Consider the following 17,431-nt stretch of genomic DNA (forward strand, 5'->3'; position numbering starts at 1 on the left):
TCATTAAACTATACCTTTTTCACATGATGAGGATTATACAGTTTTTGCTCACTGTGCTGATGTTTTGCCTTCATCTGTGGCACCTGTGTTTTCTTTTCACGTGCTCATGCATCGCTGTGTTACTTCCACACATGCCACACAAGCTCCGCTTTTCATAACTTACAGATACGGTTTTCTTTGTTGCGTTTAATATATAAAATGCTCCCCTGCCTCTGATGACTTTGGACACTTTTTCTTGCTGCCGGTTGATCCTGTACTGTCCGCCGTTTTAACAGGCAGTTAAGCTGTTATGTTACGCACAGCCGTAAAATGAGCAGCCCAACTAATCGCTAACAGATTCGGTTGACACCTATTTTATTTATTATCGATTATCATCGATTAGTTGTTGCATATTTTTTATATTTACACACGCAGTACACAGAGTCCTGCAAACCTCCACCTTTTTGGTAAAAGCGAGACACCTTCCTGTCTCCTTCCTGTCTCCTAGATATATAAAATCTCCATCTTGCTAGCTGTCTCTGCAAACATTGTCTGTTTATTTCCTTCCACCAACTATTGCTTTCCATTATCTCTATCTGATATGTTACTCTGCACTTTCACTATCTGTCTGTTTATCATTCTCTAATATCTCTTTTACTTTATTGCTTTCCTGTATTGTTTGCTCTTTTGCAACTGCTCACTTGCTGTCACTATCAAGCTGTCTTTCTTTCACATTTTATCTACACTGTCTTTCTATGCATTTATTGCTTTCTTGTTTCTGCTTGCACACGCTGTCTTTTTGTTAGTTTATGTTGCTCTCTTTTATCGAAATATAAGTCTGTATCTCACTACCGCGCTCTCTCTTTCCCTCTCTCTCAAGCGCTCTCTGATTAGCTTTTCTCCATCCCTTACTCTCTCGCTCTCTCTGTCTCACACTCTCACCCTCTTTCTTCTTCAATTTATCCATCATATATGTGTCTCTTAAAAGGTCAATGCCTTAAACCTGAATCGTAAATGTCCCCATATGAAGTGAACACATGCGCTCCTTCAGCTGTGCTTGAGCTCTCTGCGCTGTCTTCTCATGTAGCCTGCAGCGGACTTCCTGCCTCATTTCCTGCTCTCCCTCTGTGAAATGGAGGTGTAATTGCTGCTTCGGTGCCTGTGCTTGGCATCAGAATCAGTCGCCTCTGTCTCTATCTGCGTTGCTCTACCCATCTCTCTTTATCCCCCACTTCTTCAGTCTAAAGATGCTGACTTTGCTCCGGAGCCCTTTTACTGGATGCATGAAAATAAAATTGATTTGTGGCATTCTCAGAACGTCATGCTCCTTTTACGTCCCTACAGGGTTTCACTGTTGTCATTGGGAGCGTTTAGAGATTAATCTGTGTCTAACCAGCAGAGGGCGCCTTATCCGTCTCAAACACACCTCGTCTGCCATTTTGACTGCAGTCACACTGAGGCGACCCATCTACATATCTCACCACAAACACATTATTTCCAGCTTCTTCAGCTTTTCTGACCAATCTGAGGATTTTTTTTTTTTTATGAAGATCTTCCTTTTTTTGTCTCGTGTCCTCATAAATCAAGTAGAGGGAATTTAAAGGAGATTATGTCACAGAGCAGCATGGCAACCCAGCCTTGTCCTTGATTAATTATAAATCAATGAAGTCCAGTGCTGCTCTGAGGCCTCTAATGTTTTCCCTTTCATCCGTGGTAAATGTCTCGGCTTATTTTCTCTATGGAAACCTCTGCAAGTTCATGACCAGTGTGAAAATCTGACTGCATTTGATTTTAAGGCTTGTGTAGACAATTTGATGCTGTGTCTGCTCTTGGTCAAAAAGGTGTGCGTGCTTGTGTTTCAATGCAAGATGGATTTCACTGTTAGTCCACGAGCAGCAAATGGCAAATTCACCTGCGTTGGATTGAAATGAAAGTGGGTTTTTTCTCTCACATTGACAAAATCGATCAATCTGTGGACGCCTTTTGTTTCTTTCTGAATGCTCGCCACTATTTATGTAAGCGCCAATCTCCGTGTCCAAGCACAAGAACAGCCCCATTGTTTGTTTTATCCGGGAGCCGAGATCGACAGCGCAAACATCTGTGAGCACCACCGCCAGTGTTCCCACAACCTCTTAGTCACATTAGCTTTAATGAGATATTGACATAGACACTGTTGTCTAAATTATGTACACTCATTTTCTGCTGATGTAAAAATAGCACTGATGAAACATAATTGCTCCCTTTTTCTATCGCTCCGAGGGTGATTATGCGATGACAGCAATGGAGGAGCTTCTTGAATTTATTTTTATTATTTATTTTTTTTTTTTGCTACACTTGTTCTTTCAGGTTCTTTGGTGGAGAAGGAGGGGGTGGGGGGTAAAAATGCCTCTCTGAACTGCTTTTCATCCCATGGGCCTGCTGTCTGGCTCTGGTAATAACAGTGGAATCTGAGCTGGAATGCTCTTTGCTTGTGTTTGTCTTGTTTGTTCAGTGCATGGTTTTTGTTCCCCCCCCCCAATCCTGGGCTTTTATCCACCGATCCTTTAGAGAGTCATACAAGCCGGTGTGGAGGTACAGGCTGCCGTGCGCCTTTTCATCCATACAGAGCACAAGCAGCTCAGAGGCCAGGTTTAAATCCAGTCTGAAAGGGGACTGATGGAAGGGGGGGTTTGGGAGAGAGAACCAGAGGAGCAGGGCATAAATAAAGGCTCTAATAAAGCCTCTGCGAGGAGCATGGATCCCTCCATCCCATCCTCCCCTTCCCCAAATGAGAATGAGAGGCTCGCTTCTCCACCCACTCGAAGAAGAAAAGCTCGGCTGAGCCGGGAACAGCAGTGCACAGCCCTTCAGGGAGGGAGGAGGGGAGCTGGGTGTTTTTTTTTTTTTTTTTTTTTCTTTTTTTTTTCTTCCTTCCCTTTTCCTTTTGGGATGGCTTAAACACACAAACACACACACGCACAATATCCCATCTGTTTAGAGGTACTTTAACAGTCGTGCTGCTTTTATTACCGAGGGCTGCGATATTGATCCGCTCCAGCATGCCGTGGATTAGCGTGGAAAGCCTCCATCCTCTGCCCTTGTGCCTTTTTTCCCTTTCCTTCAAGGAATACGGAAATCGAACAACATCGGTTGTTGACTTTACGCACCTTAACAAGCAAACAGGTCATGAAATGTAAATGTCGCACCCAAAGACCATGATTTAAGTTGATTACACTATTAATGATATTTTTTGGCACCATGTAGTAGTAGATGTTGTTTTCTGTCCAACATCTCCAGCACAAAGCAAACATGCTGCCTGTCTGCCAAACTGCAGATAATCCAGTCCTCCACTCCAACCATAAAGCCCCCCCTCCCCAAACCTCCACACACACTCTCTTCCCTATTCTTTTCAAACGGGGACACGCCATTCATCCCCACCTCTCTCGCCTGCCAGTTCAGCTGCAGCTGATTGTATTGATCTCGACCTAGAATGGAGCCTTCACATCTTTGTCAGTCCGAAGTCGTTCTGCAGGCTGTCGTGTCAGGGTGATTACAGACACATCTATTCTTCTGTCACCAGGGCTCTTTCTTAGCCAGCCATGGGGGGGAGGGAATGGGGAGTCATTTCCCCATGACTGTAGCCGAGTTCTGCATCAATCTCTATCAACTAATCCTGGTCATGCACCTTGTCCACATCGCAAGAGTTTGTGAGCATGTCTGCTATCGAAACTCCATATGCGGATTTTTTTTTTGATGCGTATGGACTATTATATGCGTAGCTTGTTCGGAGTTGTTTACATGGGTACAAGTTCTAACAGGTTTTAGTCTTGCATCCCTTTTTGGCGTATTTTTTTAACGAATAAAATATTTTTCTCTAAAGCTCATTTGCATAATGAATACAGTGAACGAAAATCTCAACATCCGTGGCTACGACGTGCAACAAATTTCATTACTTCACCTTGGAGGATTACAGACCATACAACTGAGGCGTCTGTATTCAATCATTCCTTTGGTTCCTCCTCTTTTTTGGCAGCACGCGTGTCCATGTACACTTTTTTTTCTGGATCAGTCAGGAGGCTCCGTCTCCAAGAGAGCCAGTGGCGAGATTAGCGGAGGGTCTTTGGCCTTGTTAGTGCGGGTTAAAGGGCCAGCTGATGTCTGTGTTTCCTTGTGTGGTAATGCGATATTTATACGCTGAAAAGATCCACTCTAGAGCGAGATGCACACTCGGTTGCCACGCTGGACATCCGCCAAGCTCAAACAGCCCTGTACACCCCTTCCAGAACCATCTTCTCACACTCTGTGTCTGTATGAAAGACGAGGCATGAAACAGATTGCCCTCCCCCCACTCACACACACACACACTCATACATACAGTTCATATACAGGATTGCTTTCCCTGCCGGGCGTTTTGCCACGGTGGAGAGGTCAGACAGCATGTGATTCTGCAGTACTGTGTAGAATACAACCAGCAGGGTCCTGACTCACTCACAGAATGTCAAGCCCAAACAGCTACACGTCACCAGGGGCCAGAAAAAAGAAATAAGGCCATTTTCCAGGCTGCGTCAACATAAGTAGAGCATGAAAAATGTACTGTGGGATAAACATACTTGTTCACATCACTGCTTATGGTAGAACGGTTTGATTCGAGAAACATCCCGAGCGTTTACTCAAATTGACCGGTTTCCGCCGGTTTTATTGAGAATTTCGTTTAAATAGTCGAAATAGTGTGCCGGTAACAGTAATTCTTTATTCTTTATCAGGAATATCAGCAGGATTTTTACACTATTTCGACTATTTAAACGAAGTTCTCAATAAAACCGGCGGAAACGTCTATTTGAGTAAACGCTCTGGATGTTTCTCGAATCAAACCGTTCTACCATAAGCAGTGATGTGAACAAGTATGTGCGAGTCTTACAATCTGGCGCTAAATCAAATCAGGCAAGTAACACTGACTCGCACATACTCTTTTCAGAGCTTTTCTACAGAAGGATTAAATCGGTAATGCTTTGTATTAGCGCAGCGTTTGAATCATGTGATGTCATGCTAGCATTTGTTGCCATGCTACTGCCTTTGTCTTAATTTTCTAAACGAGTGAATTATGGTTATAAAGAATGTAATTTTGCATTAGCATTAAAGCATGTTCCGAACGCTTCTTGTAAAAGCCCACATCTAATTGAACAACCCGAAGGCAGAAGCGGAGCTGTGCTGTATAGTACGCCGCATGCGAAATGAGCGCTAGGAAGTCAATTACTAGCAAAGCTGCAGAGTGCATCTGCGTATTTTATTGGTCACTTACTGCCACTTTAATATTATTGTCAATGCCTTGCTGTTAATGGTAAATGGAGAACTGTAAATGTTTAATTGAGGTCATCAAAAGCCATGAATATTTACTCAGCGTTTTGCTTCGCACTTACCAAGGATACGTTTGGAACCTTTAATGAAACACTGTTTTTTGACGAACCTAATCTCCATCCTACGGCAGGGTTTTCTGCTTCCGTGGTGTAGGGTAGATAACAATAAAACAGCCCCTTTTTAAAAAATAAGCACCTGAATGAGTTCAAAACTAGAGAGAACTTCTTACCAAAGCTGTTCTTATGAAATGTTCTCCTACTCCACAGTAAAAAGCCTTTGTGCTGTTTATGAATTTATCTCTCTGAAAAGGCAATCCTGTTTTCTAAAGGAGTGGCGCAAACAGATAAGTGTGCAACAGTATTATTGGGAGATCCCGGCGATTTGACGACCGTCCGTGGCCTGGAGTCAATAGAGCAAAAGATTCCTAAGGGAGGGATAGCAATATAATCTCGCCTGTCAATCAGGGCAATACCAGCAAATTGCAGGTGATTGTGAGCGTGCGTGTGTCGGAAAATGCAGGTATCACTTTCCTCCTGTTTGAAATGAAACCAACGGTTGTCTTCAAGGCTCTTGGAGGAAGCATTTTAAATCCCAGCTGGGGAAAGCGAAGGCTGTCATATGATCAGGAAAAGCTGGCTTGTGGGAGGCGACCAAAGGAGAGGAATTTCACTTCTTTATTTGTAGCAGTACAGCAATGTAAAGCTTCATGCACGTGTAAGCTTGAACGTGTGTCACAAAAATACATTTCGTGTAGCATAAGCATTTGTCCTATTTGCAGTCGTAGAACTTAAGGCTAAAAGTGCTGGGATATTCTTCTAAAACAAACACACACGGATTTATCCTTTCTGTTTATTTCCTATAAGTTCCTATGGGTTTGTATTCAGTGGTTTATTGGATTTATCACATGCCTTCATCCCAAGCACCCACTGCTGAGCCCTTAAGCATGGCCATTCTTAGCTGCATAAATTAGTCTCTCTCTCTCTCTCTCTCTCTCTCTCTCTCTCTCTCTCTCTTTTTAATTTTTTATTTATTTTTTTTATTATTATTTGTTTTTTAATTAGGACGTCTACCAAATGCGTACGGTTTCTAAATCTGATAATTGGCAGATCACTCAAAAGCGCAGAACTTGGGAACCGCACGGCAAACAGTAACAAACATTTGACATCTTGTATTTGCACATAGTCTATACTTTTACTTTTACTTGGGTAGCAAACACTACTAATGCTGTAATCTTATTTAGGAAAAGCCTGTTGAGCCTTTTACATATAATGAAAGATAAAAAATTAAATATCAACAAATGAAATAAAACAACAATCCACAATAATAACACACACGTTGTTTACACTTTAAACAGCAGCTTACCCTGGTGGTGCTTTATTGGAAATCTGTTGTTATTCAGAAAGTATTTTTCCAGTACTACAAAATGCACTTAGTGACAGTGTGTGTATTACTTAGGATAACTTTTTTTGGTTTAGTTTTTTGCTCGTCTTTTACCGACAAAAATCTAATAAAGCTCACCAATAGGAAAGAGTTCAACATAACTTGTTAGTTTGCAGATTTGGATTTCTTTTTCAGATGTTATTTTTTTCTTCAGTATTCCTGGAACCTCAAAATGGAGAATTTAATCATCAACACATGGAGCTATGGTATTTTTTCCTTTTTTAGACAGACATTGTACATGCCTGCGTCGCTCTTGCGTTTTTACATTCAAGCGCCTGAGGTAGACTGATAGTTCTAGAAACAGACAAAATGACTCGTTCGTCAACTGACACTGACACACTTTCAGTAATGCCAAAGAGTTTCTTTTATATCAACAGAACCCTAGCGGGCATCCCTGATTATTTCCAGACCTTCTCGTTTTATCACTTAGTAAGACTTATATTGTGCTTATATTAACACACAAGTACAGCACAGTCGTAACTGTTCTTTTGTTTAATATCGTCCTCGTTGGGTATTTACACTTTTTACATACGCAGTTATTGCACATATCAGAACTACAGCTCACTGTGTGTGATCAGTGACTTTTCGTTTTCCTGTTGATGCATTTTTCTGAAATGGTTTCTTACGTTTTATCAAGGTCATCTAGTCCACAACCTAGATTCCTTCTCTGATAAAACTCTCTTCCGAAAGCGTTAGGTTGTTTGCTCAGAAAGAAAGTGATTGTGTTTCGTCAAACTAACAGCTCACACGTTGTTCTAACAGCCGCTTTAATAAAGGAATGATTCATGGCTGGGAATGGAAGCTTTGAAACTAGTTCACTTTCTGCTTAATAAATACTTCCCATACGCGTTCCTGCTTTGAGGTTACACTGTAGACTTTGTGCAATTTGGGCTTAATATTATTTTTTTTTTGTGGTGCACTTTTAGAATAATTGTAATATTAAGCGCTGTCATTATTAGTTAGATGATGCTCAGTGGTAAAAAATATGTACATTATCGCAAAGAATGGCTTTCTAAATGTAGGGGAAACTGCTGCTGTCACTGTAGGAGGTTACTACACTGATTAGAACAGAGCCATTTTTTTTTTTTTAAGACAAGGCTGAAATTGAGGTATATTGAGGTCTTTCCAGTACTTTTCCTCTTATTTGTACTTATGTAAAAAAAAAAAAAAAAAAAAAAAAAAAAATTGCCATATTACATTTTTTTTTTTCTATGGCAGGAACATTTCAGGCTTGTATTGTCAGGGCTCATGATAGATCTTTCTGTCTGTCTGTCTGTCTGAAACATTGCCTATTCGACTCACCAGCTAGTTCTCGCCGTGACATGGCAGCTCCCGATCAAGGAAGGTGAAGGTCAGCACTAGAGTGCCACCACTTTTTATTTTTTTTAACCACAATGTCTTTGACTCTTAGCCACAAATTACCTCCACAATCTCAAGATGATCGGCCTGACAGGTTCTGCATCCTTCGAAAACCTAAAATCCAGTATTTGATCAACTGATTATTGATTCATCTTCAGTAAGAACAACATCCTGAACCTCAGAAAACCCATATGAACAACAATGCAAAACTCCTCACGGATAGTAATTTGATCTCTGGGATCAAGTGTGGGCTGTGCAGTTACAATGTTCTGAGCGAAGACACCATATATGTCAAATTCTTGACCAAATGAAGTAAAATCTACAGTTGAATTGAATATAACGTTTTTGAATAAGTGTTATTTCAACAATCCCTAAAAAGGTCATGTCTTTCAAGATATTTGACATCATGTGGCTAATGCTTATCCACACTCTACTTCTCTTTCTTTGAAAACATTTTCACTATCATATTCTTTAAGTTCCTGGTTGTTACTTGTCCGAGCATGTGATCTACTTTCTTTTTATCTTGGGTTGCTTGTATTACTTGATCCATAAAAGAAATGTCCTTGGGATAAAAAATAATGAAATTGAACTGAAAGCTGCAGAGAAATTCCACCTCTCCACCCTGTCGAATCGGCCAGTTTTTCTTTGCTCAGGCTAATTAACCGTGGCGATGTGGAGTCCTGTATAGGGAAGTCCTGGCGAACTGCTAAAGTGTCGTTCTCCCATTGCCTTGTTCTCCACTCCACAGCTCCATCATTAGTGGCAGTCCCAATGGTCCTCTGACTGCTAATGTGGCTGAGTGTGTCTTCCTCTAAAGCGAGCTTCTTGCAGCAGAAAGCAGCGAGCTGTCAGTCAGAGCTCGGAACAGGCTGTGTGGGTTTCACCTCGTCAACCACGGCATCCATCTTCCTGACAGGCTGAGTAGTGAGTCCTGCTGGGCCAGAGTGTACAAACTCAGTCGCGCCTTCTCTGGATCCGCACGGTCCTCTCAGCCAAGTCCACACTCTCTGATCTGATGAGAAAGAAGGCTCTGCTTTCAACCATCGCACTATTTCCTGTCTGGATGATGAGCAAACATAGATTTGAAGATATCTAGATGGAGATATCACTGTGTACAAGATTTGTACCGTTTCACAGACTTCGAGGCGTCCTGGATCTTCTAGACCGTCTGGTCAAGCCTGGTGCATGCCTGCCTTTGTGTTTGCCCCCTCTCTCGTAGCCTTGTTCTGGTTAATGAGGTGAAGAAGGGTGGGGTGTGGGGGTGTGGATAGAAAGCATCCTGCCCCAGCCACTCACTCTCCCTTGTGTGAGGCTTTGTGGGAGAGACCAGCAGTTCACTGGGGGGCAACGGCTTCCAGCCGAGCTGAATGAACACAGATGGGCCGTGTTCCAGTGCCGCAATCAAAGCAAACATTCACCCTTTGCCCACCGACATGCTAATAAACATGGCTCTTCTTTCACGTCAGGGGGTTCAGGGTTTTGGAAAAAAATCGTGACCCTGAAATTGCCCCCTTTCACTTTTGAACGTAATATTTATTGACCGAGCCTGTGCTGAAAGGCTAAGGTAAGATTTGTGCAGCTGATGACAGTTATTTAAAACATGCATCACGCTCAAATCCAAGGTTTCCGTCAAGCCTTTGATATCCAGATGGAGCGCACGGTCTTTGATAATCCCCAGGGGAACGCTGCGGGTTTGTGATTTTATTTTATTTTATTATTTTATTGCGTTTCCGTACAGACCTCTTCAAAAGGCTTCCGGTTCGCTCGGTCGGCCGCAACCAGCCTAGCACAAGTCGAGATGTTATTTTTGTCAATCACGTTCGTTTCACTCCATCTGATCTTCTAATCCACTTGAATAGAAAGCCACTCAGATTTTACACAAAGAGGCTTAACCAAGCACATCAGCTTTCATTGACTGTTAACTCTGGTTTTGTACACTGCTGAACACCAGATTAACTTTTAACAGCCGTTTCGGACAGAGGGGAACATCAGGCATGAGAGACAGAACCAGATGGAAGGTGTGAGAACTTTTTTATTTAATTTTTTTTTTTTTTTTAAGAAGCACAGTAGGTTGTTGTGTCTAAAGGTTGTCCTCTGAGGGGTTTTTGTTTGTGGTAAGAGGTGAGGTCATACATACGTAAAACTCCATTAGCTGGAACCGGGGAAAACATTTGCCACATTCCACTGTAACCACCAAAATAAATGACATCATAAACTCATCAAATTTTCCCTTCTTTTTTAAACCCCTGCTCTCTCTGACTGCATGTTGAGTATGAAGGGTACAATTCAGCCATGCTTCATTTCATTATGGGCTGGGCTTTTTTTTTTTTTTTCTTGTGTGTGCCTTAAAGTACCTGTGAGCTCCAGCTGCTTGTGGAGGTTTTGTAAGCTTGCCTCTGTGCACACTGCTCTTCAGCATGCATTAAGCTGTGGTTTTGCAGGCTGATTGACACAGTGGCAGCTTGCGAGGCTCTAATAGCTGGACATGTATTTCCTCGTGACTGAGGAATAAATTATGTAAACTTGCCAGTGTCGGACTGTGTTGTATAATTAATGCGCACTCCAACTTGACACCAGTTCTTTCTGTATGTGAAGGAGACGCTTGAAATATTAATTACGGCAGAACTTTTATAACCGCGGGGAGAAAAAAATATTTAATCCTGAGCATTTAAATTTTATTGAGTAAAGTAATGGAATACAATGAGTGCCACTATTTTATCTCCCCAATGCTCTGTCATGTTTTTTTCCTCCAATACCAGTCTTTCAATAAGCATGCATCATGTGGAACATCCACAAGACAGTTAGAGTTAATACAAAAGTATTGGGACATCTGACTTTTCCAGACGTGTGTGATTCTTCCCCAAATATTGACCACAAAGTTGGAGGCCAAAGGCGTAGGATGTCTTAGGAGGCGGTAGTAAAAATAAATATACCTCTCCCTTGAACTAGGAGACCCAAACCTGTTCCAGCATGCCCCTGTGCACAAAGCCAGCTCTGTAAAGATATGCTTTACATGGGCTGCAGTGGAAGATTGAATGAACTTGAATGACCTGCTATCGTGTTCTGACCTCAACCCTATTGAACACCTTTCGCATGAATTGGAACGCTGACTGCACCCCAGGACTTCTCACCTGACCTACATCAGAACCTGCTTTACTAACACTCTTGTTGCTGAATAAACACAACCCCCCACAGGCACACTCCCAAGTTCTAGTGGAACATCTTCCCAGAAGAGTGGATGTTATTTTTACAGCAAAAAGCACATATGAATCTTATGGTGTCCACAAATTTTTGTCCATGTTGTCATGTTACTAAGAAACATAAAAAAATGAAAACAAAAAAACACCTCTTCTGAAGCCTTGCTCATTTTCTGATTGTTATTGGAGACTGTTACATAAACATTTCAGAAAATGTCACAATATCAACTATTATATGTCAAAGTATTATTATTATTTTTTTTTAAATCCTGGAATTTAAATTACATGGTAGAATCTTGAGCTTTTAAACAATTAGATGAGTAAATTCAGCAGCAGGTCTGTGGTATCATGAATACATGTTCGATCACTGGGGATTTAAGTATTGAGCCGATTGATTGGTTCAAATAATTACTTCTAGACCGGTTTTGCTGGTGCACTTGTGCATTGCTTGATTTATGCGTTTAGTGAAAAAAGTTGCTTTTTTTTGTCCCTACTTTATAGCCCGGATGGTTTTGTTACAGTAGAATAATAGCAGTCAGAGCGAGGTCATATATCCAGTAGCAATTTCTTTTTCATTATTAAGTGTCCCAGCTGGAATGCCAGCCAGGCGTTTGCTTTCACAGGAGCTCCCATCCCATGTGGCCTCTGGCTCATAGGATATCACCTGCTCAAATTCTTTTATTTTCTCCTCCACCCTCCTTCATGGTCTCTTGTGTTTACACATGAATGATTTGCATGCAGCCTGTAACGAACATTGTCGCGGTGTGCTATTTTGAAAATGGGCCTCTTGATCTTGACTGTAGAGCAGCACAGGACTTTGTCTCTTTTCTTCAGATGAAAGGGGGGGGGGGGGGGACAACCCTCACACAGGCTTGTGTAAGAGGAGCTGATCAGCTTTCTTTTTCCCATTAAGAACAACTTACTGACTAAACCCTTTTTGTTTTTTAGCTTAACCCCCTTTGCTTGCTTTCTCTCTCTCTCTCTCTCTCTCTCTCTCTCTCTCTCTCTCTCTCTCTCTCTCTCTCTCTCTCTCTCTCTCTCTCTTCTCCTTTTCCCCCTCTGCACAGACACATAAGACAGAGCTCCCTCTGAATCAGGAAGTTAGTGCCAATGAAGCCCTTTTTATTTGGCTGAGATTGAGTGCAGCCAAGCAGGGCCCGGCTGCCACACAGCCCCATTAGCGCTGCGCCACGGCAGGGGGAGATTGCTCGTCTCGCCTCCCAATTGTGGACAGCAGCTGAAAAGCTGTGGTTCAGCGCAGGGAACAGGGCAGGCGTCCTCGGATTCATCATTCCTCCGCCTGGTTAAGCTTCTGAGCCGCCTTTGTTTTGCGGGGACGCGGGTGTCTCTAGTCCCATGGTGTTTCTGGCATGATGGGCACCTCTTCTAGCCTGCTGCACTTCAGCATGGACAATATGAATCTCTCAATGCTGTTCTTTATTAGTGGGACATGCTGCCAACATCCCTGAAAAAAAATAAGGTGCTTTTACTTCTCTGGCACCTTGTCAGCAGATTGTTGGCGCTGCCTTTTATCTTTGTTTTTCAGGGTGTGACCAATATTAGTGGGAAAAGTGTGTAAGGCTGAGCGAGACGCTCTTTACTCGTTGGGCCTCACTTATCAAACTGGATGTGTGCGGATTTATTAGTTAATTGCTCGCAGGAGAAACGAGGAGTTTGTGAAAATCCAGGAAAAATGTAGTATTTTCACTCATATGAAACTCTCCTGATCATCAAGTTTATGTAATTGGCCATGAAAGACTGCAATTTGGTAAATAGTATTTAAATTTAATTGCTTGCTTATTGCACACTTTAAATATCTAAAATGTTTTATAGCTTAATACAGAGCAAGTCAAAATTAAGTGTGTAAATTACGCTAAATGATAATCCGAGAAACAAAGCAATAGCACCAAATAAAAGAAGGCGGCGTCCATATGCGTCAGCTGACGTAGCTGAGCTGCATCATCGGACAATTCAGCTCACAGCGAACTTTTCCTTATACAGAGTTTGGTGGGTGTCAAGAAATATAAATCCGCTGTACCAGGTGATCAACACGTGCAGAAGATCAGCTGTATGGAAAGTTTGGATTGATTCGGATTGCACTACCAAAACATTTACGCACAACCTGCCGGAGTGACTGATGTATGTGCCTAAAGTGAACCTGAAATATTACAGGCTTTTTCAATTATCTTGTAATTGGAGCAATCACACTGAGATAGGGATTTAGGGCAGTTAAATTCCACAGCTCCAAATCCTAATTACGCAGGCGAGGATGGAAAGCAGAGCCTTAACTGACAAATTGTCCGATTATTCAGAGTATGCATGTGTCGTCCCCCAATCCCCCCCCCCCCTCCGTAACCAAATACTCAGTCCTGCATAGTTAGTTTTGAACCACGACCCCCTTCGTCAAGCATTTAACTGCATTTTGATTCGAGATTAATGTGAAGTATCAATCAAGTCAGTAGTTTATGGCAAATGAGGGGATTGAAGAAGAGCCACTGGATTCAATAAAACGGAGGCTATAAAAGAGTAGCCCGAGCTCTCTGTTGCTAAAGCTTGATGCTCCATTATTCTCACTGAGCCATCGAGCAGTCTGTCACCCTTTAAATAGGCCTCAGCCTACACTCGCACACCCACCCACACACACTATGCGCTTTTGTTCTGCCTTTCCTCAGAATCTCTGCCAGCTCCGATTAACCTTATCTAAGAGCGGAGTATTCCAAACGCTTGCTTATCTTCAGGCCCGGCAAGAATGCATAAACCAGAGATTTCACTAACAGGAATTCGCACGGCTGCCATGTCCTCGTAGCGAAATATGTTTGGCTGCTGATGTCTGTTTCCTTGGGCTTTCATCGTAATAAGCATTCATACCGTGATGGTGTAACAAGACCGAAACAGTTTCTTCAGCTATAAGAAGCAGTCACAGGTACACGTACATCAAGTATAGCGCCTCTAAAAGCCTTTTTTTTCTTTCGGCTCCCTTTAAAGAGACCACAGGCGGGGAGGGAATAAAAGGGGTGTTGTGTTTCCTGACTACCTAGATGCAATCACAGCGACCATCTGATAGCGCCGAGGAAATAAGATGACCCACGATGCTACCCCGACAGATTAGATAGATGTCACCTTTCTCATGAAAGTGTCAGTCAATTCCGATCTCCGCCGCGCGCTTTCTATCAATTACCACGCACGAAAAAAGCCTTTCCTTCCTGAACCAGTCTCATTGTTTCTTAACCCCCCCCCCCCCCTCTCTCTCTCTGTGTCTTTGCAGTATCCTCAAAACAGCGACGAGTCCGCCTCTCCATTCGTCTTCATTTGCACCAACCCACAGGAGCTGCTGGTGAAATTCCCCATGAAAGGGAAACACAAGATCTGTAAGTCCCGCCTGTGCCTTTCATTTGATGACTCGTTCGGTTTCACCTCCAGCCCTGGAAGCCATTATTCTCTGTTCACATTCACATAAACATGCACTTGTGCTCTCTCTCTCTCTCTCTCTCTCTCTCTCTCAGACACACACACACACACACACACACACACACACAAGCTCGAGAGTATTGCGAGGCCCATCTGTTAATGTAAGATACTGCTGAGCTCCTGCCCAGGGGAGCAGCCAGGGTTTAGCTGCAGCCTTCTCACGATGCATTGAAAGCACAACGAACACCTTCAGTGAAATTCGCATGAGCTCGTTGCCACCTTGCAGCGCGGCGTATTAGCGCCGCTATTGAAGCGTCACGCTTTTAATATTGAATTAATTAAACACCCCGGAGTGCAGAGTGCTGTTTTGGCATATGCGTTTTTCTCGGTAATGTGTCAGCGATTAGCTTTTAATACACGAACGATGTTACATACAATAAACCAGCATGTAGGTTTTATACGATACTAGGAATGGTGTTAGGCAGAGAACAGACATTAGTTAGGCAGAAATTTTGCGTAATTAAAACAGCAGTCTGTTTGGTTTGGATTCGTTTAGCACACAAGGTGTGGGAATATAGTTATTTTCTCTGGGATTTTAGTTCAATTTGCATCTCTGATGGTATTGGTATAGACGTGTCTGGAGAGATTGGTTGTATTTTCATCTTCTATTAAACGCCTAGTGGAAATAAACTCGCCTAATATGCAGTATTGCAGTTCAGAATCGACGCGGCGCTGTAGATTACGTTGTATATCTAGTCAAAGAAGCGGTTTTGTGCTTTTTCTTTGTTATTAAGACACTCCAGGAGGCTCTCATTGAAAGTATTGTGACATTTAAAAGAACGTGTCAGGGAAGGGAGGAAAGGGTTTTTGCTTTGTTTTTGAGTTACTGTAGACACATGACATACATGTTGTGTTCATGTGATTTAAAGATCAAACACAACAACTACAAGCACAGTGTAAAAAAAAAAAAAAAAAAGGTCAAAACATTCCGATTGTAGTCACATGAGCCATGTGCGTGTGTGTTCCACATGGAAGTTTTTACTGTAACAACCACTCACGAAGGGTATTCCCATGTCTGCGAACTGATTAAAACATAGAGTAGGACCAGAAATCCTGTCTCATCTGAAGACATAACACCAACACCCAAACGTGCCTGTTGTGATAATAAATACCTAGAACACGCATGCACTCAAAGCCTATCGAGGTCCAGATTGATTTAGGAGAATTCTGTGCCTAGAGAGCATGTAAAACAACTGATATGTGGTTTCCAGTAAGTGATGGTTAATCTTAGAGAGTTTAAAAGACACCTGTGCAGATCCAGATTATTATATGGATCTCCTATATTGCTGGGATGCTCTTTTTAATAATTTTTAAGTAATATTGAATTAGCGAGCACATCTGTTCCCCTGGAATAACCCAGTTCGCCGCATGCTTTATGCCTCGTTTCTCTGAAAGTGGCATAATCAAATACATTTATATACGAGTCTTTCTCCACCCGCACTAACCGTGACATTAATATTTAGCTTAACTTAATGCCTTAACATGGCAAATTCAGCAACGTTAAATAAATAAGATGCATGCTATCCATTAAACGACATGTAATGCTAATGGTACTGCTTTCATATGTTTTAGGGTTATGGGGAAATCAACCAGTTTTGGAAGTGTGCATTGTTATTTGTGTCAGATCTGATAAGAACGCCCTCAGGGAGAAATCCCTGTCTGTGTTTATTAATTGATGACAGCTCTTTAACCTTTACATAGACGTGATATTTATTTATTTATTTTTTTGAGCGCCACAACGTTTCATTAGAATGAATGAAAAGATTAAATCAGCTGCAGTAAGGACACGAACAAGCACTGCATTGATTCTGAAGGACATAACCGGTGACCCGCGATGTGTACGGCTCTTCTAAGACACTATGTACACGCCTCTTTTTATTTTCTGTTTTCCTATTTGGTGCAATGTCTTTTTGTGACAGTAATCTGTGATTCTTATGTAAAAAAAAATTGAGCAAAAACCTGTTTTAGTGACCTGGACTAAACACAAAGTAAAATATAAAAATAAGAATGTCATTTTGCTTAGGGAAGATTTATTTTTATCTCAATAGTTTAAAAGTACGAATAGTCTATGTACGCACGATTGAGGTTCCCTGGTGGTCTAGTGGTTAGGATGCGGCGCTCTCACCGCTGCGGCCCGAGTTCAATCCCCGGTCAGAGATCAACCCCAGCCACTCTTAGTGCTGGTCCCAAGCCCGGATAAATGGGGAGGGTTGCGTTAGGCGTAAAAACGTGCCAAATCGAACATGCAGATCATGAATACGGATGATCCGCTGTGGCGACCCCTAATGGGAGAAGCCGAAAGGAATTTTTTTTTATTATGTACGCACAATTATTTCTTGCACTATTTATTTATTTTTTCTAAATCCAGCATGACCTTGTATTTACTTGGTTTGCTGTCTGCAGAAGGTGGGTTTTATAAGCATAATGTAGAATGACTAGTGAAATTCATTGTCGCAATTTTTTTTTACCTTGTTCGACGCAGCTAATATGCTAATGAATAAATGCTTATAGAGGTCTGTACTTTGTGCAGTCCAACTCGTCCAGTCTAGCATTTTAGTTTTCCTTATTTGCCAGTCATTACTGTTTTGCTATGTTATAGAAATTCTATATGAGTAACGACTCTAAAAGGATTATGATTATTTACATATAGTGAT

General features: G+C 42.0%; 2 protein-coding genes across 3 annotated transcripts in view; one reads left to right on the forward strand and one right to left on the reverse strand.

Moving 5' to 3' along the window:
- rxfp3.3a2 (relaxin family peptide receptor 3.3a2) overlaps positions 1 to 17,431 on the reverse strand; it is a 446,825-nt gene that overhangs the window by 118,574 nt on the left and 310,820 nt on the right. The window lies entirely within an intron of this gene.
- trip4 (thyroid hormone receptor interactor 4) overlaps positions 1 to 17,431 on the forward strand; it is a 57,552-nt gene that overhangs the window by 13,055 nt on the left and 27,066 nt on the right. The window contains exon 12 of one of the 2 annotated variants that reach the window (XM_083558748.1): positions 14,575 to 14,677. The exons of the other annotated variant lie outside the window; for it this stretch is intronic. Within the exon in view, the coding sequence (XP_083414874.1) occupies positions 14,575 to 14,677 (103 nt within the window). The remainder of the gene's footprint in view (positions 1 to 14,574; positions 14,678 to 17,431) is intronic. 2 annotated transcript variants of the gene reach the window in all.

The sequence above is a fragment of the Silurus aristotelis genome (genome assembly GCF_946808225.1).
Source record: "Silurus aristotelis genome assembly, chromosome: 13".
NCBI lineage: Eukaryota > Metazoa > Chordata > Actinopteri > Siluriformes > Siluridae > Silurus > Silurus aristotelis.